The sequence below is a fragment of the Pagrus pagrus genome (genome assembly GCF_965226575.1).
Source record: "Pagrus pagrus genome assembly, chromosome: 20".
In the NCBI taxonomy this organism is placed as follows: Eukaryota; Metazoa; Chordata; class Actinopteri; order Spariformes; family Sparidae; genus Pagrus; species Pagrus pagrus.
This window is the reverse complement of record NC_140207.1, coordinates 18,184,574-18,209,973: the sequence shown is the minus strand read 5'-3', so window position 1 is coordinate 18,209,973 and position 25,400 is coordinate 18,184,574. Positions and strand designations below refer to the sequence as shown.

Below are 25,400 nucleotides of genomic sequence, written 5' to 3'. Positions count from 1 at the left end.
ATACAGGAGCTAAAAAATAATAAAAGCTTGTTATTTAGACAAATAATGCCTGCACTTCACAATGTCTTTTAAGAGTTAGATCTAAAGCTTTTCCTGTCTAAAAACAACATCAGACACACGTTAAGATTGATTTATCACTCTCAAGTTCGCGCACTGATCACTTGTGCAATTAAACCCATTCATGCTAGAAGAGAAAGAGACAAAGGAAGGGTAGTAGGAGGAAAAGATGGAAGGTGGATTCAATTTGCTATCTGGGTTACAAGTGCAAGACACCTGTCACACAAACGGATCTGTTTGATTGGTGTAAGCCCATCTATCTAGATGGCTTGTGGGCAGTTAGTAAATTTATATTCCCCGAAGTCCCATTCTCCATCAGCGGTTGCCGTGCTACCGGGCCAAGGCTGTCAGACACCACGGTCGTATCTTATTTTAAAACCAGACACGGTCAAACCCTCTGTAGCTTACCTGCTCTGCACTGCTTTTGTATATGTATGTCTACTTTTCATGGATCTTAACTTTGACCTCTGTATCTGTGGTGCATTTATAATAACTGATGAGGAGAGGTACATAAATATCTCCTGCCCTTCTTTTGTCAGAACAACATTTTACATGTACTGTAGGTTTGTTCTTAGGTTTTTATGCTAGGGTGAAGGTTGAAACATAAAACACCTCTTATCTTCTATATTTAGCCACTGTGGAAAAAAATGCATGTGATTGAGGGAACAAAAAAATATAAATTCAGCATATACAGTAGTTATTCACATATTCAACCTAAGTAATGAATCATAAAAATCTGAGAATCTGCATCAAAGTAGAGACAGATGGATAGATGATGGATAAAGCTCAGGAGATAATTGTTAAGATCATTGATCATTGTTCATTAAACTGTAGCAGTCACAGAGGAACAGTGAAACATCTTGAAAAAGGCCAAAAATAGTGTCTTGATTTTCACATCTTTGGGAGGTAAATTGCTTTAGACAAGTGACATGACGTGTTGTCTTACCTCTGAGTGCATCATCCAAATTGTTCTATCTGTAACATGCCTAAAAGCCTCGGTTAGCAGAGCAAGGGAAAACACTTCCCTGTGACCTAAACACTACAAATAACGCTGGTCTTTGGAGTGCAGCTAAATGGAATTAGTCTAATTCATTATCCTCCACGTTGCTGCTTTGTTGGTTTTTATTCCTCTAGTCGGTTGGTAAAATTAGCCTGAACAGTTTGACAACAACGGGCACGATGCCAGATGAATTTAGAGCAGCTTCCTGATGATTTGTGAAATCCACCCACAACCGCATACATGTTACTACACACGAACACCCACCTGCACGCACACGCGCTTGCTCCCTCACACTATCTCACTGCATCACAATGCTAATAATCGGATTAAGCCCCTGTGTTTTGGGTGGGTCGACGGCATCTCTATTAGCGCCAATTTAGCGTGACTTATCTGCTCTAGTAACCTCAGCGCTGGCTTTGTAATCTGCGATGGCTGTCCCCCATCCTGGCCACTTATCATTACACTGGGATTAATAGAAACATCTTTTGTAATTACAGAAATGCTGCAGTGCCGGGCGCTGTCAATTATTTTAATGTGTGCCAAGCCATTAATCGGCCAACAGAGCCCTCCGTGGTGCCCTACAGTAAAACACAGAAAACTGCCATTGATTTTCATGAGGCTGTATACTCAGCATTTTATCTCCTTTCTCTTCTCCGGGATGGCCGGTGAGGTTATTGATCTTCATAAAGGCAGTATTTTGTCATTAGGTGAGAAGCGGAGGAGACAGTAATGAAAGGTTTTTAACCCGTGTGTTCAGGAGGAGCGCTGGACAACTGGCCAAGGTTTCATGCAGGTGCTACACAGCAGATTTTCAGCTGCTCAGCTGCAGGGATCGATACGGATACATCTTTGTCTGATTACAGAGATGTGCTGGTGAGGAAAGCAGTTTTTGTGTGTGTGTGTGTGTGTGTGTGTGTGTGTGTGTGTGTGTGTGTGTGTGTGTAGGTGTTTACAGTAATAGATGATCACTGGATTGGATTTAGATGTAAAGGAACAGAAAGGCTTGACCTGAGAGCCAAAGGTTGAGGCTACCACATAGGTTTAGGCATTGGGAAGTCTGGTTTGAGGGTGGCTTAAATCCTTTTTAAAGCTGCTGATGGAAAGTAACTTAGTATTTAAGTACAGTACTTAAGTACTTAAGACTCTCAATATTTCACAAAATTTTACTTGCACTCCACTGCAATACAGGGTGAAATGTATTCAACAACTATAGATAATGGTTTCTGTACAGAATAAGTTTTTCCTTCAAAACCTGTGAACATTAATTAGACATGTTAAATTGTAAAAGATTAACCTCCTTGACAGTGTATGAAGTAGTTAAAATGAGCCCCACCTTAAAGGTACTGTACTGTGTGAAGGATTCAGTGGTATTGAGCAGTGAGGTTGCAGATTGCAACCAACTGAATACCCCTCGTCTCACCCTCCCTTACGATGGCCACTGAAAACACAAAAAAACGCCCTCTCATCCGTACTATAGAAACATGGTGGTGGGACTCAGTTGAAGAGGTTTGTCCTCTCAGTAGATCTAAAGTAGAGCTGCACCAGTTACAATTTTTTTGGGCCATTCCAGTTTTTTTAATGTCTGACCAATTCTAAATTTGGCCGATCCTGACTGTTTTTTATATTTAAAGGCATGCACAAAATTTTTTGTAACCTTTTTGTTGTGGAAAATGATTGTTTGTAATAAAATACTATTAAATAACTAATAAAAATAACATGTAATATATTTTGGTATCCTGTTACTGAAATGATCTGCCTTCCTACACATTGGACCTTTAAATAAAGTACTTCCTCCACCACTGTCTGTTAATGAGAATGAAGCAGAAGTTGCTGTAGAAAAGTCTGCGGTGAGGAGATAATTGCTCAGTGTAAAAATAGAATATGGTTTGACTGAAAACTTGATTTCGAGTCTGAGATTTAATTAAAATATAAATGTCTCAAACAACATTTAATAGGATTTCAGGCATATAAGGGCACGATTTCAAAGGGGAAGTGCTAATCCCAAAAATGGATGTGAGTTGTTGTCTAGTGTTGTTAAATTAATGTGATATAGCAGGAATACAGTATAATTGATAATAAACAGGCGCAAGAAAATTAAATTCAAACCTGTGCTCCACTCTCACTGAATAACAGTTTAGGTGTCCTTCAATGGACGCACTTTCACAACAAGCTGCAGCAACACGATCAGCCATCCTGCATGCCAAGTGTGTTTTTTAGAAACTGTCCACACCCCATAAGCAGGCATAACTGTCGTGTATGACTTATTACACATCTGTCTGTGGATACACAGTGCACCAGATGCTGCAGTTAATGGCACACCTAACCTCCCACCATGTAACGGTACACTAAAGCCCAAGTGGAATTTTCCATTGCCAGTCTGCATACTTCCTGCTCTCGTCTCCTCCCAGCCACCGCTGTCCAGTGCTGGGGTAAGCCTGTAGGGGATGGTCCAGACAGGATATTAATGGGACCCTCCAACAGACAGAGGGCCTGACAGAGCCCTGCTTCATTGTCACCTTGCCTTGGAGGACAGGGGTAAAACTTCCAAAGCTTATTAGCCGAATGGAGCCGTTTTCTACCTCTAACTTACTCAATCTCTGCCTCACCGCTTCATTAGACTGTCTTACATCAGAGGTCTGCTCCTCTCCCTGTTTCCTCACCACATCGCCACACTCGCTTCCACACATACACACATGGGCATACGCACAGGGTGACATCTCCCACCTAATCAAGTAGTGGATTATCTTGTCCTGATAAATTGGAGCTTGTAGCACTTGAAAGGTCCTCTTGGAGAAGTGCCTCCTCCCCCTGACAGCTAGATGGAGCCCCCAGGGAGCAAGGAGAGAACATCGCCTGGTAATGATTTGTGGTAAATCGGACAAATGTTTTTGGAAAGACCTCTTTCAAGCAAGGGGTGTGATGAATTTAAAGGCTTGAGAATAGTTTCTGAAAACCCCAAGCCAAATTTAGACACGAGGGATAAAAAATAAACATCTATTAGCCCTTTATGTATGAAGTCATGTTGGATTTAGGTGATGTACTTGGTTTTAATGAATCGAAGTAGAAAAAATAAATAAGTTACAACCCAAGATACTTGCAGATCCTTCAAGACTCAGAGAGCTCAGTCAAACGTATGACTGAAAAGAGACATTTCTTTCAAAGCTTTTCATTTGATCTATTCAGTTTGCGAATGAGTTCCTCTGGGCCATTTGACACATTCACTCTATTCCTGTGTTTCCAACGTTGGAGAGCAGAAGAAAACAGACATCTTAATTTCAAGTCTGGGAAGGATATGTCATGATATTTGTAGTGACTTGGTGTAGTGACAAGAGAGCAGGGAAAATGCGCTGTAATGACAAGAGTCAACAGAGGTTTTGGCAGACTCTTGGAAGATAAATGTACAACATAAAGCTAAGTGGCTTCAAATATTCATAGGTTGCATACTGTGTGTATGCACATGACACGCTTGTGATTCAGTTTCACAAATCCCTGAATTACTCTCCTAATAACATGGTATATGACGCATACAACCCCATCCTCACATTGAGTTCTCTTCCTGATCAACTGTGAAAATGACCTAATTTGTTCTCGTTCTCGCCAAGACTAACGGCTTTTCATTCCTTTTTGTTCCTCCTTCTCTCTTTGGTTTTCTCTGCTCTCTCTCTATGTAGGAAAACCCCTATATGTGTAATAATGAATGTGATGCCACCACAGAGGAACTCGCCCACCCTCCAGAGCTCATGTTCGACATCGAGGGCCGTAACCCCACAACCTTCTGGCAATCCACATCTTGGAAGAAGTACCCAAAGGCCCTTCTGGTCAACATCACGCTATCTTGGAACAAGACCATCGAGCTGACCGACGACATCGTCCTCACCTTTGAGTCAGGTCGGCCCGAACAGATGGTCCTAGAAAAGTCGCTGGATTATGGACGAACCTGGCAGCCCTACCAGTTCTATGCCACAGACTGCCTGGACGCCTTCACCATGGAGCCCAAGACGGTGCAGGACCTGACCCAGCATACCCTGCTGGACATCATCTGCACTGAGGACTACTCACGAGGTTATGTGTGGAAGTATGATAAAACAGTGCGTTTTGAGATCAAGGATCGCTTTGCACTGTTTGCTGGGCCCCGGCTGCACAACATGGCTTCGCTTTACGGCCAGCTGGACACGACCAAGAACCTGAGGGACTTCTTTACCATCACAGACCTGAGAATCCGCCTGCTCCGGCCTGCTACAGGAGCTACGATGGTGGATGAGAACAACCTTTCCAGATACTTCTATGCCATCTCTGACATCAAAGTCCAGGGCAGGTAAGACCTGAATTCATCGGTACACATGCCATGTGGTTGACTTGAACTTTGATTAGCAGCCGGGCAAAGTAGGAAACTGCCCCAGTGCTGTAGACTCCTCACCACCCAAAGAATGTGCATGTCAATTGGTTATGTTATGTTATTTGGGTAATTTCCAAATTTTTAAGGGAAGCTAGAGGTGGGGGGTCCAACAGCATTTTTTTTCCCTGACGTGTACTTTAGGTTTATTTAGCCATGGGTGGACTCTAAAGGCTGTTGGTGGTTTTTCTGTGGGTTTTATTAAAGCAACAGTGCAGCAATCCAATAGAGAAGAACAATGTGTTTACCATGACCATTCTTTCCAATTAGGCAGGGGATCCATAATGATTCGCAGAGTTCACCAGTTGTCAGCATGTCTTAATTAACCAAGCTGCTTACGGCTTGCTGAAGCACTCTATTTTGGACGCCGAATTCACTCAGCTGTCTGTCAGCCCATGGAAGACTTTAGAGGTAGCATTTCAGCCATCAGGTCAGTGCACGTTGTAATTAGTGGTTGATTTACAAAATCCTTAGAGGGTCATATAACATGAAAACAACACAGCATTATACTTTTCGCGGAGAGGACGACAAAAGCTTCCCCCCCACTTCCCAACGTTACGAGTCACTGGGGCATTGACTTAAGTGGATCTGTTTTACACTGTGTGCTTTTTCAATTTAACAGATGTGAATATGGTTGCAGGGGTGAAGGAATGAAGATTTAATTACTCTTGTTTTGCTTTTCACACATGAGATGCTCGCAGTGCAGAAGTGCAGGATGGCAGAACATCAACAATTCAAACATATGGATAGAAGTCAGGCTGCCAGACTGTGGCTCACAACAGTGGTTGTGTCGCATTGTGCCTCGGCCTGAAGATAGAAGACTACAAATGGAATCTAAGTAGTGTTGTGTTTAGTCACAGCAAACATCAGTTTCTCTAACCAGTGTTGTGGTTGTGTGAAATAATTAAATTATAATCAAACTGTTGTCTTTCTCATGCTACCATGGCTAATCCATAGTCGTACTGTAATAATATGTTTGCTGCTGTGACAATATTCACATTAATATTTTCAAAACCCTTCAGGCTGTTTAATGAATCTCTAATTTGTTGATTTCCTTAATATGCCATTAAAATGGAGTACAGCTATACAACACAATGCTCTTACGCACTGTAAATGGGCAGGTACCCTTGAGCACAAGGCGCTATGATAATGAATGCCTCTTTCAGAAATTGAATTTTTGACTTTTCTTGTGATTGAGAAGGTCATTCAGCAAAAAATAACTGGAGGGAATTTACTAACACAAAAGATTTGGACGGGGCATCCATTCAACACCCGCAGAAATGAAGGGGGCTGTCATAAGCGCAGATTATTTATTCTATCTGACTAATCATGACCGAACTCATACATCCCTGTGGGGCTGTTGATTTGAGCAATGGCTGTGCGCCACCATCGGGCCGCTGTCGTTTACCAGCCTGCTGCTTTTAGAGTGACGCTCGCCTGAGAAATGTTCCCCACTGTTTACCAAAGGTAACACACAGTTCAGCCATAATGAGATACACTCAACACAGAGAAGCTTCACTCTCCTTTTCCCCCTCCCATGGCGAATCACTGCTCAGCCCCTTTCTCCATGCGTCGTATACGAGACATAAGCTCCTTAACCCCCGGAATACAGTTCTGTGAGACTCGGCGGGAGCGATTTTGCAGGGCCAGTGAGGGTGAATCTGGCATATTTCACTGTGCTGGACTCAGCTGCCATCCGCCTGGATCAGGAGAGAGGGGGTGTGGAGGGAAATACAGTAGGAGAGCTCGAAGCTTTTCTGCCCTTGCCACAACAGTGTGAGAAACAAAGAAAGGAACCTAAGCTCTTTGCTGAAGTAGGTCAACCTAGAAAAGATGGAAAAAAGAAGGGAAGAAGCACAACTTTGCAGAAGTGGACCTCTTTGCCTCCTAACATGTAGCTCAAGTTGTTACAGGGAAGCCAGAAGTGTCATGCATGACCATTCTATTATGGTTGATTACAAGGAAGGACCGGAGCAAAAGGCGCTGGGGAGAAAAAATCGATGCGAAGAATTTCAAATCAAACCGAGCATGGAGCTGTGAGATGGATGAGAACAATGCATACGGCCGGGTGACTTGAATGAATTTGACACCCTTACTGTGTTAATGTATCAGCAGAGTTAATGGGTGCGAGGAGAGAGAAAGTGCGCAGAGTTGGGAGGATTTTCTAATTATCTACTGTATGACTTTGGTATAATTGCGCTGCCTCCCTTTTTTACATGCTTTACAGTAACTACAGCCTGCAATTTGGCCAACTGTCTCCCCCCCCTTGCTCGATCTCCTCCTCCTCTTCCACCCTCCCGCCTGTGATCAATATAGTGTAATTAAAGCCTGAGAAGATTCAGGCTACCAAAGGATCTCTTTCTGGCTCGCTTTTTCTCTCCTCCAGCCTCTGTCCCCTGCTTCCTGTCTCGCTCTATTTCTTCTGCAGAGGAGTCATGTCTCTGAAGGCGCTCTCGGTCCCCGTCTTGAATCGTACACAAAGACCAAGTCCTGTTTCGTTCTGTACCACCACTCAACTGCACCAAGAACACCAACTACATATTCATCATTACCCATCACGAGCCAAAAAACACTGCTCATACCAAGAACTGTAGGTGGGATTTATGGCACCACTTTTATATCATGCCACCGTCATGGTTGTTGAGTGCTAAAATCCTGTCTATTGGCCAAAGTTTTAAATAACCTCCCAATCTGGCAACAGACTTGTGCTTCTGATTCCTGTTGACAGTGCATAAAAATAATGTAAGCCCCATGCATATTCTACACTAAATTTCCATCTTTTTTGCTACCCTGTTTGTGTACAGCAAGCCCACATAGGGAAAGTAAACTTTGTATCACCAATTTACCCATGAACCTGTGGGTGTTGTGATTCAATTTCCAAAGCATACATGTACCACGGGGCATTTTCAAGTAGGGTCAGAAACAGGTAATTCACTGGGACGGGTGAATTGTTCATCAGATGCACCAACCCATTTCTACTGAAGATTACCTGTCAGCCTTGTGGAAAGAGAGTCTTGTCCATTGACTGTGAATCTCCACACTGATGACGACCCCAACATCTTAAAATGTCATCGTGAACAACTCCTGGCCTGTTACAGCTGAACTCACGTGAAGTACAACTTTTGTAATTCAGAACTCTTGGAAACATCATTTGGATGTTAAACAAAGCTCTACTGCTTGACTTGGTATTTTGTGTCTTGAAATCTTTTAAAAGAAGAAAAAGTTCATTGAATTTACAGGCAGCACTGAAAAAAACTTTCTTCTTACATTTTCTTGTTATGTCCTTATTGGCAACAGTCCACTACACACACATCTCCCAACTCCAGATCATTTCAAAACAAAGAAAATGCAGATTTCTACTCTGCTGATTTCAGTGAGACTAATATCACAGTGACACTGGTCTGTCTGTGGCTTCAGGGTTTTCTGCCCTCTGATGCACTCTTTTCAAAACAATCCTTTATTAGAGATTCGTTATATCCCTTTGCTATCCCCTTTTTTTAAAATTCAATCTCTATAGTCAGTATTTCTTTTAGTGGGTTTACAGTAAACTGTTGTTTGTAATGTTTCTCCAACCATAGAGATTTCAGAGAATTATTTGTAGGTTAAAGCTCTGGTCTACGATTTGAAAGATTTGTTATTATTATTAACATCATTTATATGGTGGTTATGACCCAATAGTACCACCTACACAATGTGGAGAGTAAAAGGAACCAAAAAAATCCATTCTCTCTAGCGCCTGTAAAACTGAAAACAAATTGACCAATAGGAACCATCCGGCCCGGATGGCTCCTATTGGATCAATTTTCCGATCCAATCCTCGCTCACTCTCCTGCTCCTGCTCACGTGTGGTCCCGACCCACTTACGCATTTGAAACTACAAGTGACAAGAGGTTTGTTTTGCCCTGAGCAGTTCAGCTGCCTCTGCTCGCCCCACCGACAAAGAGTCAAAGAAAGAAAGTGTCACTGAAAAGACACAAAGCGAGATGCGAAACAAAGAGGGCTCAAACCGAATAAACATCGGGTCATCATTTGAACGGTGGCAAAAGGTCCGTGAAGATATGGACCCGGTGCTGATACAGCGGAGTTTCTGTTGAGCAGGTAACCTTCGTCTTTATTGTGGATGTTGTGACACAGATAAGTTTCATGCCGATGCTGCTGATGACTGAAAGCTGCCGTTAGTTTGTTTCTGTGTTATTAGACGGTGTCTGTCTCTGCAGTGTTGTCAACACGTGTTTACTTGTTCGACGGAGACGTTAGCCTCTATGCTAGCATTGTAAGCTAACAACAAGCTAACATTGCTAACTGTTTGCTATTGCTATGTTTACACCAAATCAGCCTATTTATTTGCTCGTGGCAGCTAAATGAAACAGCAAGTAAGATGAATGAATGGATGAATGAAACCCCAACGCGAAGCGAAGGGGTTTCAGATTTATTTCCGGATTTTTATTTTATTTGTCTGGATTTATTTCTCCATAACAACCTCTCGCCCGGTCACTACTCAGCTGTTTTGCTAACCCTCCTCCCGGTCTTGTCCGTTTGTTTTCAACGAAGCCTTTGCTAAATCAATATGATGGATTATCATATAGGCGTTACGATGTGTGTATGTGTGTGTCTTATCTGTCATAACCAAGAGATTACGGTTTACGGGCACGTTTGTGTCGCGGTGCTGCTCAGACAACTGCTGGGACACACACAGCTGCTTCGAGACTCACACAGGTTTGTTTTTCAGCCACAATGTGGAAGCGATCGTTGTGATTAAAGCTGACGGCAGCATCTGTTAGTCTCTTGGCCCTCAGTAACTTTTAGAAGTGGCTAACTTAGCTGTTGTAACTTATTACGTAGCTGTAAGGTAACGTAGCTGTAGCATGCTAATGACGTCACGCTAGCTTGGCTGTGGAGCTTAGCTGTGGACATTGTAATGACTTACAAGAGTTACGTGAGTTTCAACGTGCATTGTAATAACTTTACCTGTGAATCCGACATCGTTACTCCGCATTCAAAGCTGGGCTGTATTTGGTTTCTGCCGGCTTGTTGCTCTTGGTGCTTGTTGCGGGAGGTATAAAGTTCGTTGAAGAGAAAAAAAAAAAAAAAAGCTTGTTGCGGGAGGGGGTGTGTCGCGGGACTCCGAGGGGAGAGCGATACGAGCCCGGAGGGGAGGGGTTAAGGAGCACAGAGGGGAGGGGTGTGTGTGTGGGGGGGATGCTTTTTTCAAACCGTTCTCAGATCGTAGACCAGAGCTTTAAGTATATTATTTGCAGTCACAAGGGGCAGCTGCTGAATTATGCCTTTATGTCTTGGGGAAAATCAGAGTTGTATACAAAAACAACCTCTTCCTTTCAATTGGTTCTGAACTTGATGTTTGAATTTATCGATGCTGTGTTTTTCTTCCGGGCCTCTTGGAGACATGCCCTTTAATGGAAGCTATTCTGCTGTTGATGCAACTCCACATATTTTCAACATCAGAGACAAGATTAGGTCTTGGAGAGTACTACTACATATCTGAAGAAAGTTGTATAAAAACTTTTGTGGCTCCAGAGGGAAGTGCCTGAAGTCTGATAAATTACTTCAAGTGATGTCACTTGAGGCAGCATTGGTTGGGGCTGAAGACTACAAGTTAGAAAATGTAAAGAAAAAATAGTCTTGGAGTGTGGAGTGAACATCTGTGGTGGCACCTCATCTTTGCTAAAGGCGAGCAGATCACAGCTATGTTAGCACCTACAGGCATAACATACCCAAACTGTTAGTGAACCGGTTGCATTAGGGGTAATGTAGAGGCCAGGTTTTGAGCAGGAAGAAGAATGCATAGAACATAAAAGATGGTATATTTGTTCTTCTGCATCAATTTTGCTGCTTTTCTCCCTTTACCCTGACTTGATCACCTACAATTCAGATTCCACATTGATGTTACATTAGAGAAAAGTTTTGGCCTTTGAAAACACTATTTAGTTTGGAAAATGTATTGACTGAAATCTGAATTTTGATATTTGGTTGACATATGTATTGAAATTGGTATAATATCCGTCTGTAGCTATCAAACATCTCTGACTTTTCCTGCTCTTTATACTACTGCAGGGCTACCTACAGCGTCACACTTAGAAGCAGAGGGCCACTGACCAGGCTGCTGTATTTGACCCACTGGGAGTGAGAATGAGCTGCTACTGTATATATATAAGTCAAACTAACCGGCTGCTGGCTGTAGCTTATATTTATCATACAGACATGAGAGTGGTATCGATCTTTTCCTCCAACGCTTGGAAAAATATTTTCCAAACTATCACTTTAGGCATTCCCGCTACTTTGTTACATTAAGAGGAAAAAGTCCGGACCACTACTACCACCTAATATCAAAAAGTACGCTAAAGAGTCGTCTGAGGCCTCCAAAAAATATATTATAGATGAGACAGTTCATCTCGCACTCAGTGCATGGGTCAAACTATTAGTGCATTCTAATTGCTGCGGTGTTCAGTGCATGTGTGGTTTGGACACAGCTGTTTCAACTACAGATCAGCAATTTGGTGAGTGATGGCTCTATCGGATCTCCCCTAAGGGAGGAACAAACAAGAAGTCAATCTGCTTTTTTCTTTTTTTTCCTCACTCTCCCTCCACAGTGCTTGGCTTGCTCTTAGGCCTGCCTGTAGTCGACACATAATCCATTTGTGCTAATTTCATGTTTCTTCCTGCCCACTTCCCCCTTGAATAAGTCATTCCACTTGTCTACCCTCCTTAGTCTCTCTCTGTCTGTCCCTTTCTCGCTCTCTCTCTCTGTCTCTGCCACCATAAGCATCTATTTACCTTCCGCTGTGCACTGCATTTCAGCTTTTTTGAATCAGCAGTCTGCATTAGTCATTGTGTAGGAGAATGCCAGGTTTGTGCGACAGGCCGAGTGATTGGTCCAGATAACTTAGACCATCTGTTGACAGCCACGCCACGTGTTAGTTTTATAGCTTTAATCAAAATGACCCCAGCCTTTTGTTGGTCCAGCAGAAATTAGTTAAGTGAGATATTTCAAATGTCAATGAGGCTGTGAGGCAAATTGTGTAATGGATGTCTCTGTCATATTTACTGTATAATGATGATAATGGAAGTGGAGCGTCCAGGGGTGACTCATCAAAGAGGAAATACAGGAAGCTGTGATGTGGCTGCTACTCAAAGGCCAGAGCTTTAAAGTGGTTGTAACCATACACCCAATTCATTCTGCTCCCATCTATCAGTCTGTCATTTTGCTGTCCACACAGTCACTGTTTCCATTCACTGTTCCAACTCATGCCGTTATCAGACTATTATGACCAACACTATTGTTCTGTAAAAACTGTAACTATTAACTATTAACTAAACTGTACTATTTGTACAGCTTTGTGACATACAGTAATATCAATATGTGCAGTAAAGTAATGCAGCAGATTGTCCATCAACTAACCTGTTAGCAATGGTGGAATAAGTACTTGGATCTTTTTCTTAAGACTAGCAATACCACAACGCAAACATTCTCCATTGCAGGTAAAAGTCTTTGAAATTCTACTTTAAAGGTATCATTTGTAACATTTTTCATTAAAATGTCTGAAATGTCTTGAGATGTATGAGACATTATGCCGAAAGTTCAAGTTCAGAGTCATTTTATCAAGGCAACGGTGCGTTTCATTTGGTCACCCTTCACTAAAACTTCCAGCAGAGTGTCAAGAGAGTGTGGAATAAAGCTTTCACACGTTATCTCGTCCGTGAACCTTTTTGCCTGAATCACAGAGATAGATTTTTATTAGCAGTGGCGGTTGTTTGAAAACAAAGACAACAACTCCCATGATCCCACACTACTTATGTCTTTTGTTTTGATTGCAAGACCTCAAGCTGCTGAAATTACATACTGTGTATTTAAAGTATGTAGCATTATAACATTGTTGAAAAATGAGGTTTTGTTTTTATTAGGTTATTGTGTGCTTTCTTTACTAAAAAATATGTAGTGATATAGAAATGCTTTAAAATTATACTGAATTATTTTTGTATTATTTTCTACTACTGCTTTTTAGGTTCTGACACCCAAATTGCTTTATGTTATCATCTGCTTGCTTTGTGCTGTATTGCGGTGACACATTGCTTTTTGTGAATGGCATGATTAGATAACAAACACACATTCTAAAATTAAATTTTTCCGTGGCCTTGGTCTATCCTCCAACCTACGCTTACCTTCTCCCCTCCCTGCTCTCTTGTTTATCCTCCCTCCTACTTCAAAGTGTGCAGGGAAGCGTTTCTTTTATTTATTTCTGTTTTGAGTCAGTTCAGTTTGAAGCCGGGAGCTGCCTTCCTACACTTGTGGGTCCATCTAGACAGAACGCGTAGGATGGTTTATTAACTGCTGACCTCTAGTTTGGAACTGAAATATGATCAGTCGTCGTCATTGAAGGTACATGGTTAGTTCCAAAGATTTAGTATTTTTGGTTTGAGATTTCTATATCACATGAAGTGGGTTAAATGATGAGTTTATACATGATGAGGGCTGACAATCATCAGTGCCCCACCTGCAGACAAAGGAGGACTAAGGAGACACTTGAGACCTTGATTGACGTCACTCGTGTGTGTCTTTCTGCCTTTGACCTGTTAGGAACCTTCATTTATCTCAGTATGACACCTGACCTCGCTTTATCTCCTTGCATCTTGTTACTGACAGAACTCAATTAGCCAGTCAGCGGCTGCCTCAGACCAAACTACCAAATAGCCGCAGCTGCCTCTATATTCCCTTTATCTCTTTCTTCTTCCTCCCATCAACACCTACATCACCTGTCGTTCCTGACTTCTGTCCAGGCCGTTTCTCCACCTCTCTGCCTTTGATCCTCCTCCCTTGGTTTGTCTCTAGATGACGCCCTCCCTGCTAGAGTCTGCCAAGTTGAAGAGCTCAGAAGAATTTTTTTTCTCAGTCGGGGCAGAAACTTTTTTACCCACGCTATACGTATGCTCTGGAAGTGCCTGCTTGATAAGGTTTTGAAAAGGGTGCACAAGTATGTTACAAGTTCAATTATGATTCTATTTTGAACTTTTGATCAATGCAAGTTTTATATCTGTAATACTTTCCTTGAGACTCTCTTTAACTGTCTCTTTGAGGTACCCTTCCCAAAAAGCCAAGTCTGCTCTCATTGGTCAGCTCTCAAAGGCCTGTGCAGGCACCACCCACCATGTTTCTGCATTAGCTCTGCCTGCTCTCAAAATACAGGTGGTGTCCATTTCTCCACAGATTGAGCGCTTTGATACTTTCATAGTATTAATATAGCACCTAGAACTGCTTTATTATACAAAAGATAGGAAATCTCATTTTTTACCACATGGGACCTTTATCGTTTTTTAGGGGCCTGGCCTCCACCTGCAGAGAGCAGGCAGGCATAGAGAAAACATGAAATAAATCCTGACATGATGTATTAATTCCATTTTGCTACAAATGTACTGGTCTCATCACAAAGCCACCTGCAGTCCCCCGAATGCCCTCATGCCACTCCTGCTTTGATGTCTAGCTTTTTAAATTCTTGTTAATATAGATAATGAGAGAAGTAATGTGGAATTTGTTCCCAGTGGTTTAATTTTGATGAGCATTTACCATCCACAACCATTTACTCAAACATGAATTCATCTAGAGCCAGCTGTGGTGGGTGTGTCACTGTGAGGCTGTATTAATATAGAAGCTGGCCCCCCTGTGCAATTAATTGGATGTTTCCAGCTGCAAAATCCTCCCCGAGCAATACACATGTGAACCGTGAAGGTAAAAGAGAAAAGAATATGAGGTGAGGGCTTTTTTTGAAAAATGCGATAGGCAGAGGCAGAATATGAGGGGCATGAGATATGAGTGCAGAGCCCAGTACACCGTATCTAGAGGCCGCAGCTGCCTTTGCAACATCATCTGCTTATGGCTGCAGGCATTATCGGACCATCGTCACCACGACTGTGTCCTTTATGGCTACAGACAATAACAGGGCAAATTCCTGGATGGTGGGACAAAAATATTCTGCGTGCTGATGTTTTTCCTGTCAATCAAGCCTTGGTTAGATGCTTAATTAGGTCTTATTAAGGAGAGAAGCCACATTTTTAACCATGCCAGCAGCGTGGTCGGTCTGACTGCCTTTGGTTGGTTTTAAATTGACTGTCATGAAATTTGATACAGATAACAATGGTGTCTAGAGGATGAATCCTCATGACTTTGGTGACCCTCTGACTTTTCCTCTAGTGCCACCATGATGTTGACATGTATGGTTTTATGCAAAATGTGTCAACGACTATTGGAAGCATCAAAACTTTCGTAACTTTTTTATCTGAACTTTTTATCCAATTAATTGTCCACTAGTTTATGAGAAAATTCCCCAAACTATTGACATGACCATCTGCGAAAGAAGAACTTTGTTTTTTGTGCCAGTTACCAGATGATACCATGCTAACGGGCTAAACTAATACTTGCCTTTACTCACTTAGTCATTATACCCACATCACTCATGATTGTTTATGAATAACCTCTTTATATTAAAATACCAATAGCCATTCCTACAATACAGTTGCAATATCAATATTTAGGTATTTGCTTAAAAATATAAAAATGATTTGATTTTGTTGTGCAGTCCTAGCATTTATGAAGTGTGTTTGTAGATTTCAAAATATCGATGAATATATTATGTAATGGGATATAGTCTAAAATAGTGCAATATTACTTTAAGGTTGTATCGCCTGGCCCAATGAGAGGTACAGGGATGCTTTACGTTAAATGCTGAGCCCCATAAATCTGTTAGCATGGTTGTAGACTCTTTTTGTTTTTTCAACCTTGTAATACTAAAGCGGCACAGGCATATTACCACCATATTTAACCATCATAAAAGACAGGAGGGTACGTTAAGTCATTGCACAACCATACATCTGCAGAACTGGCCATTCAAGAAAAAAATCTACATTAACTTTATATTTAGGATGATAGAGTCCGTGACAAGGCTGACAGCGACTTATATTTATTGTTGACCACAAGAAGAAAGGCTCATACAGGAACTACATCGTGTTCCAAAATCTGCAATTTCCTTCCAAGAATATTTTTATCAGACCCTTGCTGTTAAACTCTCACAGGGTTACATAAAAGCGATATTAAATCACCTTTATTTAGAATCAAAGGCTAGCACATGATTTAATGATTGACATTTTGCACATACTGTACCTGCTCCAGCAATTTTTCTAACATGTGACACAAATTGCAGTCTCATCATATTCCTGTACTTCATACTTGCCTGTTTCATGTGTAATTTTGAAAGTGGTGTGCTTGTTATCTAGTGCACTTTGTGTTTTAAGATACACAACAAAGATTGAGCTTAAGAAGTGAATCTTATCTAACCTAAGGCATAAACAGCACAGATAATGAAGCTAATCTTTAAATAGTATTTCATTTTCATTCCCCAGATAGTACCATGACTCACAGAAATAGGACAGAAATAAAACAAAAATCCATTATTGTTTTGAAATGAAAAATATTTCATCGATAAACATTCAGACCGGGTACAGTCTGGATAAACATGAATCCAAGGTTCCTTGTTTAGAAGATGAAAAAGTTCTATGTGAAGTGAATAAGGTTGTGTAATGTTTTGAGTGTTGCTAAAGTTGGGGAAAAAATAATTTGAATTCGATTGCGTGAATTTTGAATGTGTGGGTTGTTTCAACAAACAACAAACTTTATCGTTAGTGTTGAGGGGCAGCTGTCGGAGTGGAACATTTTATTTATTCTGTGTGTCTTTGGAGGTGAATATGAGTGTCAGTGCAAAGGTGGACTTTAAATCCCAGATCTCCATGTAGAAATGACCCCTCTCCAAGCACAGATTCTTCTCGTTGCCTTATAAAACCTCTTCTGTCTCTCCCCACGCTGCCTACCACTCTCACATACCAATGGAAGGATGAAAGAAGGATGGATTTTGACTGCTTAGTCTCTGTTTGCTGAATTGCCCCTTTCCAAAGACAATCCAGCTTAAACCTATTGTACTGTACTTTCATAAGGCCCATGATATTTCTTTTTTTTTTAATATTCATAGCACAAACAGCGTGTGTTTGCTTGCACTTGTTTTCATACTAAATGAAGTTTGTTGCAGCTGAAGCAGTATTTATAAACGAGGCTAACTCTGTAGGTGTAGTTTGTGTGAGGGAAGGTGAAAGTGGCAGTCTTCTTTGCTTTGCAGATAGACGGTGCTTTAAAATTACTGGTAGAAGAAAATTGCTCGGGTGGAAGTCATCTGTTGGTTTTTGGATGCACTTTGCTTCTAAAATTCATCTCAAGACATTTTATTTGAAACAAATAAATGATAATTGTTAAATTGTTAATAGCAGTAATAAGTACTGCCCAAAACAAATAAAAAATGTATCTTAATTATCACATTTCTTTTTAAGATTCGATACGATAAGCAGTGTTTTGGAAAGAGAAAGTTGCAATTAAAGTAAACATTCATTGTCATTTGTAAGAAATAACGAGATTATTATTGTAAAGTGTTAATTATTATAATAAATTTACTACTACTATACAGTAACGTGTTAAAACAAAACAAATGAAAATAAAACAAAGCACTGTGACATTATCCATCATGAAAAAATTGCCTTCAATTATATTGTTGTTGATACAATTTTAACTTTATTAAAAATTCCCCCAAAAAATCCCCAAAATCCACAAAAATTCCCAATAATCCCCAAAAGATTTGCAATGCTATTTTTTTGTTTTTATATTATAAATCAGGCATTGTTAACATCCATTTTTGCTAGCTTGTATTGTTTCCCCTCATTGCCTTTCCAAGACATTGCTTCTTTTTTTATGTTACCGCCACCTACTGTTGTTCAGCGGAATAGCAGGAAACGGAAATGTTTTTTATATCAAACTAATGGGGACCGTCTGGTACAAACATTGCTCCAAAGCACGACTAGTGGTCAGAGATTCCACAGGGGGAAAAAGGGGATTACCAAATTAAAAGCTAAAATTCAGTTCTCATAATAAAAACAATTTATGTTGGAATTTTCCTTTCACAGCTGACATAAAAAGCAAATCATGGTGACAGTGTAAACGGAAGAGAAGAGCTCAGTCGTGAGATAAAAATTCAAGTACACTGAAAGCATTATGTGCAAATAAAATCAAGTGATAAGCTGCCATGTCACTGACATTGAACCCACAGAAGGTGTACAAGCCAATCCCCTACTATTTATCACAGGCTAGAGGAATCGACCGAGTCCAGAGATATGAGGAGCAAAGCTACAAGTGACATGAAGATTTTATCAGCAGAGCAGAGGACAGGAGGCGCGTCGCCTCAACAAATCCCTTTCCCCGTTCTCAGGGATGAAGCAACATTCATTTCTCACTTCACAAGCTGAGGTTTACACTTGAACTTGATGCACTGGTTTTCTCATTGAGTGCTGCATTGCTGATAATGCAGATCTTATATTTTGTGCATTGATTTCGCTCCCAGTGGGTTCACCATTATTAGTAGCCAGCACAGACAACAAATTGGATTTACGTCTTGGACTGGAAGACTGCACTGCTGATGTGCCCCGCATGACGAGACAGCTCACGCTTCACTGGTGTATATGGGATGTGGTGGCCATCATATACAGTATTTCCACATCTAAGGCTATGTTTGTGTGTGTGTATGTGTGTGGGGGTTTTGTATATCCTCCAGGCAATATCTATCCCATATTTTATTCCATAAATCCAAATCTAGTTCAGCAGGAATTCAATCTAAAATCCCCACATAGACACACACATATGAATACACATACAGATAATGCAGCAGCATCTTTGATTCCAGGCATGATCCATACATTAAAACCCCCATACAAACCCAATGATTGATTACCAACTATTTACCATGGAGTTGCATTAAAACCATGACAGTCTCAATGGAGACAATGAGCCATTTTCCGATCTGATTTCTCATAAAGCCTTTTTATCTCCGGGTGAGGGTCGCCAATTTTCCTCCTTTGTACTAGAAAGGGGTCTTGGGCAAAGAGCAGCCATATCAGGAGGCATTTTCTCTTCCTCACTGTCGACAGAGCACATTCAACATTCATGTGGTGACCCATTTTATTAATGGAGAGTCCTTTTTCGGTGTGTCGTCCCCCCGTCTTTGTCGGCTACAGCCGCCTTCATAATGGGCCCTCCTGTCAGGGTTTCATGACTAATCTCCTCATTGACCTCTCCTTCACTTGCAGCCCCCATCACCACACTGATGATTTGGTAACTGGTAGAGATTGGGGGAGATGTTGGCAACACTTGCATAGTCAGGGCCATCTGGAGAAACATTAAACACTACACTCAGAAAAAGCTTCAACATGGTTCTGTATTTTACTGCAACTTATTATGTTTTGTAAGCTCATAAATGTGGTTATATTAGTTTAATATTTTAATTTGAGTATTAATATGTTTACACCAATACATAACTCAGATTGAATGATCACACATACAATCATATCATTGAGAGAAGTGGGAGCCTCTACAGAGCCCGTGTTTCTTAAAGGTCCAGGGTACTATTTAGGGGGACGTAGTTATACAACACAGGGTTACATAAAGAAATCAAAATGTGTAGCTCCTTCATGTCACACAAACATCCAACATATAAGCAGTTGTTTAGGCTGTAAACATATATACTGTACATAACACGTACACACCCAGGAAATAATTCTGTAGTGCTTTTTATTTTTAATTTGCATTAGGTTGAATGTTGAACAGCATCAATAGGATGGTAATGATAATATGGTTGGCAGCTTCACATTAAAAGTCCAGTAAACTATGTCCATCAACTTTGACTGGTGTGAGCACCAAGACATTTGTAGGAGCTTCCCCCCAGCTCTGTGGAGAATTTCAGCAACTATCCCCTAAATTTACTGTTTTAGTTCACTCTCATTGTTCTCTTGGCCACAGGGTTAGGGTTGAATATGAATTGCAGAATCCATTCCCATTAAAACCGAGACTCATATCGCAGTCCCAAAATAATCTTAATATGATTTGTGCATATGGTTCAGCCCTAATACTTGTGTCTCAAAATGAATGTGATAATGAATCATTGTTATGAAAATAGCATATGCAAGACTTGACAACTCATGTGCTAACAAACTCAAAACTTCAAGTGAAACTATCGGGCTCATCTTGACCTACGTGAAAGAAAGTGGTGACAAGTTGAGAAATACAAAAAAGAGTTGGCCATCCCCTCATCACTCAGACGTCCCACTGAGCTAGCCATATCGGCATGGGCGACATGAGAAGAGAGCCTCGTCAGTGAAGAAAACACCATATGGCAGTATTTCCCTCTCATAAGCTGAAGCAGATACAGCATTTCTAACAGAAGGAGAAGTGTTGACAGCGTCATCGTACTGTTTCTGTTTGTCTAATTCACGTCTTGTACACACAAATACACACACACAGTGACAGCGCTGATGTGGTTACCTCCCCAAGCGAGATATTCGATTCTGATCTGAAGACGACAGGGAGTGATGAATAAAAACTGCTTGATAATGGGATCATTGAGTCATGAAAAGCGATTCTGAGCGAGTTATCTTTTGCGGAGGACAATGAATGCAGGCACTCATTATGTATGGCCATCCGACGGTGCTTTAGCCTTCAAGCAGAACAGGAGCATACAATAGAGCCGCAACTGACAAAAGAGGGGGAGAATAACAATCAAGCAAAGGAAACGTGCTATGTTGAATTTTACAGACCTTTGCTACTTTAGCAAGGGAATGTAACTTACTGGAGCACGATGGGTCAGTGGTGATGTGGGGTGATGACGAAGATGACGGTGATAAGAGGGTCTGGACAAAAGTCAATAGGTTTGACTTACTAAGCTGTCCACAAATACATTTTTGTAGTGTTCACACAAATTACGCACACAGTCTTCTGAGATTCCTACAGTACATGTAGAATGAGCATGCCCGACTCTGCCAGTGACATTGCATACTACTATAAATAGAGATAATTCATAAGTGTAAATATATTTAATGTTCAACGCAGAAGAAAGGTAGCCATAAATAGCATAAAAAATTGGGTTTTATATCATAACATTTTTAGAGATTTTTACAAATTTTTAGAACGTGTATTGTGCACATACTGAAAGAAATTGAGCAATAGAAAGATTTCTGCTGCTAACAAAAAGAAATACTGTTTTTTTAAATGTTATTCTGGAGTTTCAATCTCACATGCTTCGTGCAGGAAGGAAGGCTGTCTTGTGGATCACTTAGTAACGCTCTCAGCACTGAACAGAAAGGTCAGTTTTAATTAAAAAAGCCTCCTTGAATAGCAAAACATGAATGTGGAAGATATTTGTGATTTGTAAGTTTCTGAAGGATTTTTAGACATCATGTTTTCATCCCTGACACGGATCAGACGGCTGTTGCTTCGCTGGCCTTTTGGCTTGTTTTGTGGTGCTGAACCGACAGCTCCTATAAACTGAACTTGTCTTTTAGTTTGCCGCAATATTTATAGTGTCTGTCACTTAAATGTTCTTTTATTGCGAGGTAGAAGCAACTGAAGCAAAGATGTGGAGAATGGTAATAGTCTCTAATCTTTACATCCCGTCGCCCTGTTGTTTGTCAAATGTATGACCAAAATCTAACACCTGCTTTTCCCAGATGTTGAATTACAAATACATCGCCCCTGCTGCAGCAGTCAGTCTGCAGTGATAAATCAATTTCAGTCACCATTTATCCAAAAATCCCATCTCTCATATTTTGCTACTGTATTAATTGATGCAAACATGCTATTTTTAGCAGTGCAGCTTTCCTGTCATATGGCCAGCTGAAAAGTTCGGTGTGGCCTTGCGCTGAATAAATTATGCTGTATATACTCATTAGAGCCTCGTCTGAGGACCCCCTTGAAACAAGATGGTTCATCTGGAGGGGGTTTCCACCAATTAAGTAAATTGAAACCAATTTTAAAAAGCTGCATTTTTCACTATTTTACTATAAATGCACTGTTGGTCTGTGCTGTGGTGAACGGACAGCTTCCATTAAATGCATTTAGTGTGTGTCTTTTACTTTGCAGCAAAGTTGATACCGGTGTCTAATTTTGCTTCCCCCCCACCCTCTCTAAAAATGTTTCTTCTTCATCTCTCCTGTAATCCAGTTGCTCAATAGAATAACTATGCCGCAAATGTTACAGGCTTTCCCAGATGCTTGATCATAAATAAACTTCCCCTGCTGCAGTTGTCAATCTGCAACAAGAAAGCATTTTCAGTTACCGTTTTGTATTAATTTTTATTGTCCCATATTTTGGCAGTCTTATATTCTTGTTGGAAGGTGCTCCAGTATATATTACATTCACCCAAACATCTTATTTTAAGTGGTGCCAATTTTCTGTCATTGTGCTTGCATATAAATTCAGCATGGCCCCATATTAAGACACATTCTTCCTGATTTATTAGAGAATAACAATTGCCAGAAACGCTGGCCTGAAATGCCGTTACGGAAGGCGTAAATACATATATGGCCCAGATATAAACACACACAAACCCAGTTCTCCTCTATCTATCTAAATCTTCATCTGTCTTCTCTTTTCTCTCTCACACACACACACAAACACACCTGCATGCTCACCTTCAAGCAATTCTTTACGTCTCATGCCGTTCCCATTAATCACCAGGAGGCCGTGCAGCCTCTCATTTAATTTAGAGGAAACATTGCCCCCTCTGGTCTGTCAGGGGCTCACGTTTTCAAGACAACAGTGTGCAACGTTTCCTCCAGAGCTATTAATGACCCTCGCTCGGGGTTGAAGAGTTAACCCTTCTGCTAGCTGGAAAACTGCCAGCATTTTCTGTAATTACACCTGCTCTTTGGGTCCCACCCTGGTTTCACATTCTGGCCCCTGGTGGGCGTAGCCATGGAAGACGTCTGCTCCAGGCATCAGGATTATGTAACAAGGAGGAGGGTTGCCAAAGTTTAATGGCTGGTGACATTTGCAAGAAGCGACAAGATAACAGAATACAATTAACAAGTAATGGCTTTTATTATTTCCAATGTTTTCAGAAATTCTATCCCATAGGATTAAATGTTTCAACAAATCGGTGATACTGAGTACAAAACAGGTATTTATTTGTGCGAAAAAATATTAGCTTATTAATGTGTTGCTGTGAATGTTTTATGCTGCAACATTCCACATACACTCTCTCTTTCTATTCACACACTCTCTCTCACACACACACACGCATACACACACAGAGGTCAAGTGCAGTCTAACCTCACACAGTCTGCGGACTAGCCACCGACCCAAACCGATCAATGCTGCAGGATCTTTGGGGAGTTACTTCCTTTAAGGGCTCCAATCAGTGGTGTCGCTTATGAAATGACAGGATCGCTTAATATCACCTCTCCACCTGGCCTCGCCTCGAATCTGTGTGACACCGTCCTCCCCCCTGATGGAGCTCTCTCACTCCTCCGCAGTGCACTTTCTGTCGCCGGGTCCACGGCCAATAGTCTTTAGCTGAGAGCAGTATCAGTGAGGCCCAGCATGTCGATTCTATTGAACTGGCTTGGCATGTCACAGGCGGTAAAGACCTCTTGATTGACTCCTGCTTGGATAGCATGTCCAACTCCATACATTAGTAATGCTGAGGATTCGATAGATGGATGTCCTGGACGGATTGATGCAGGCAGACGGCACATCTACCTGCATGGCTCAATTTAACCTGCACTGCAAAATATGAATCGCTGTTATGTTGATGTTTTGTGGCTGGTTTCGCAGTAGAGCGGCTAAGATGGATAATTATTGTGCTGTCATTTTAGTTCAGCAAGATCTCGTTATATTTTTTAGATTTATAATGAATTATTTTCAGAGGAACGCACATTGAAACAATCATCAGCTCAACAAAACAATCATTAAAATAAGTGCTGCAGTTTTGAGCTAGCTGCCAAGTTCACCAGCTGGGTCACCACTGTGTGTGCCACTCCGAGGCTTAATTGGCTACTTAAGCATATCACTTTTCTAATATGTTCTGCTGTAAATATATCGCCAGGCAATGCAGTCACGCAGTTATGACTGTAGGCTCTGTAGAGGCTCAACTCCCCTGCACGAGGTAATTTGTTCATGTATGCTACACCTTTGCAAACTATAATGAAAACTGTTGTTTGCCAACGCTGCCCCTTCTGTCCACAAACCAGTTCCTGGAAAAGTTTTTTCTCTCTTGTGTGTGTCCCTCTCTGCTCACCAACTGAACAGATAAATAAACATGGATGAAGGTGATAGGACTGAAAAAATAGGTTAAAATACATATCCCATACTTGCACAGCCTGGCCGCCGTTAGTGATCGCCCTGACTGCAGAGGAAGTTTTTATATCGTCACACTTCAAAAAGTCAGCTCATAAAAGGGAAAATGCATGTCAAAGAATGTTAAAGAGGTCCGCACCAACAGAAGCTCCTCTCTCCCACAGAAAACACTGCTCCCGAACACCTCGTCAGGAGCCTTGCCCTTAATTCTGTGACTGTGTTACATCACACTGTCACACTGTCACCATGTCACTCATTTGCATAATTTATTCCTAGTGGCTAGTTTGCCACGTAAGAATTGATTTAGCACAGCTGCTCTGTTGTTGTTAGTGGTGCTGGGTCAGGCGTGTGTGAGCTGACCAATCAGAGGAGACTGGGTATTCAAGAGGGTGGCATAAAGCATGAGCATAAAATGTCTTCTTTAAAATAAGCAAAATTATCCACAAACAGAAAGGAAAATTTTAAAACAGTTAAATATATATAGTTTCAAAGAGCCTGCAAATGGCTTCAAAGTGGTGCTGCCTGGCTCAAAACAAATACATTTGTCTGGCTACAAAGTAAGATGCAACAATTATTCTCTCAATTTGTTGGACAATTTGCTTAAATTTAACACATGCTCATGCCATTATCTTAAAATCAGGCTTTATTAAAGTTCATTGGATTTATCCTTGGACTGGCAGATACAAGCAGTTCTGTTCTTCATATTAGAAGAGATAAAAGTAAAG

General features: G+C 41.1%; 1 protein-coding gene across 4 annotated transcripts in view; it reads left to right on the top strand.

The window, feature by feature from the left end:
• ntng1a (netrin g1a) overlaps positions 1–25,400 on the top strand; it is a 290,034-nt gene that overhangs the window by 225,630 nt on the left and 39,004 nt on the right. For all 4 annotated transcript variants that reach the window (XM_084339810.1, XM_084339811.1, XM_084339809.1 and 1 more), the window contains one exon: positions 4,729–5,372. In XM_084339810.1, the coding sequence (XP_084195936.1) occupies positions 4,729–5,372 (644 nt within the window). The remainder of the gene's footprint in view (positions 1–4,728; positions 5,373–25,400) is intronic.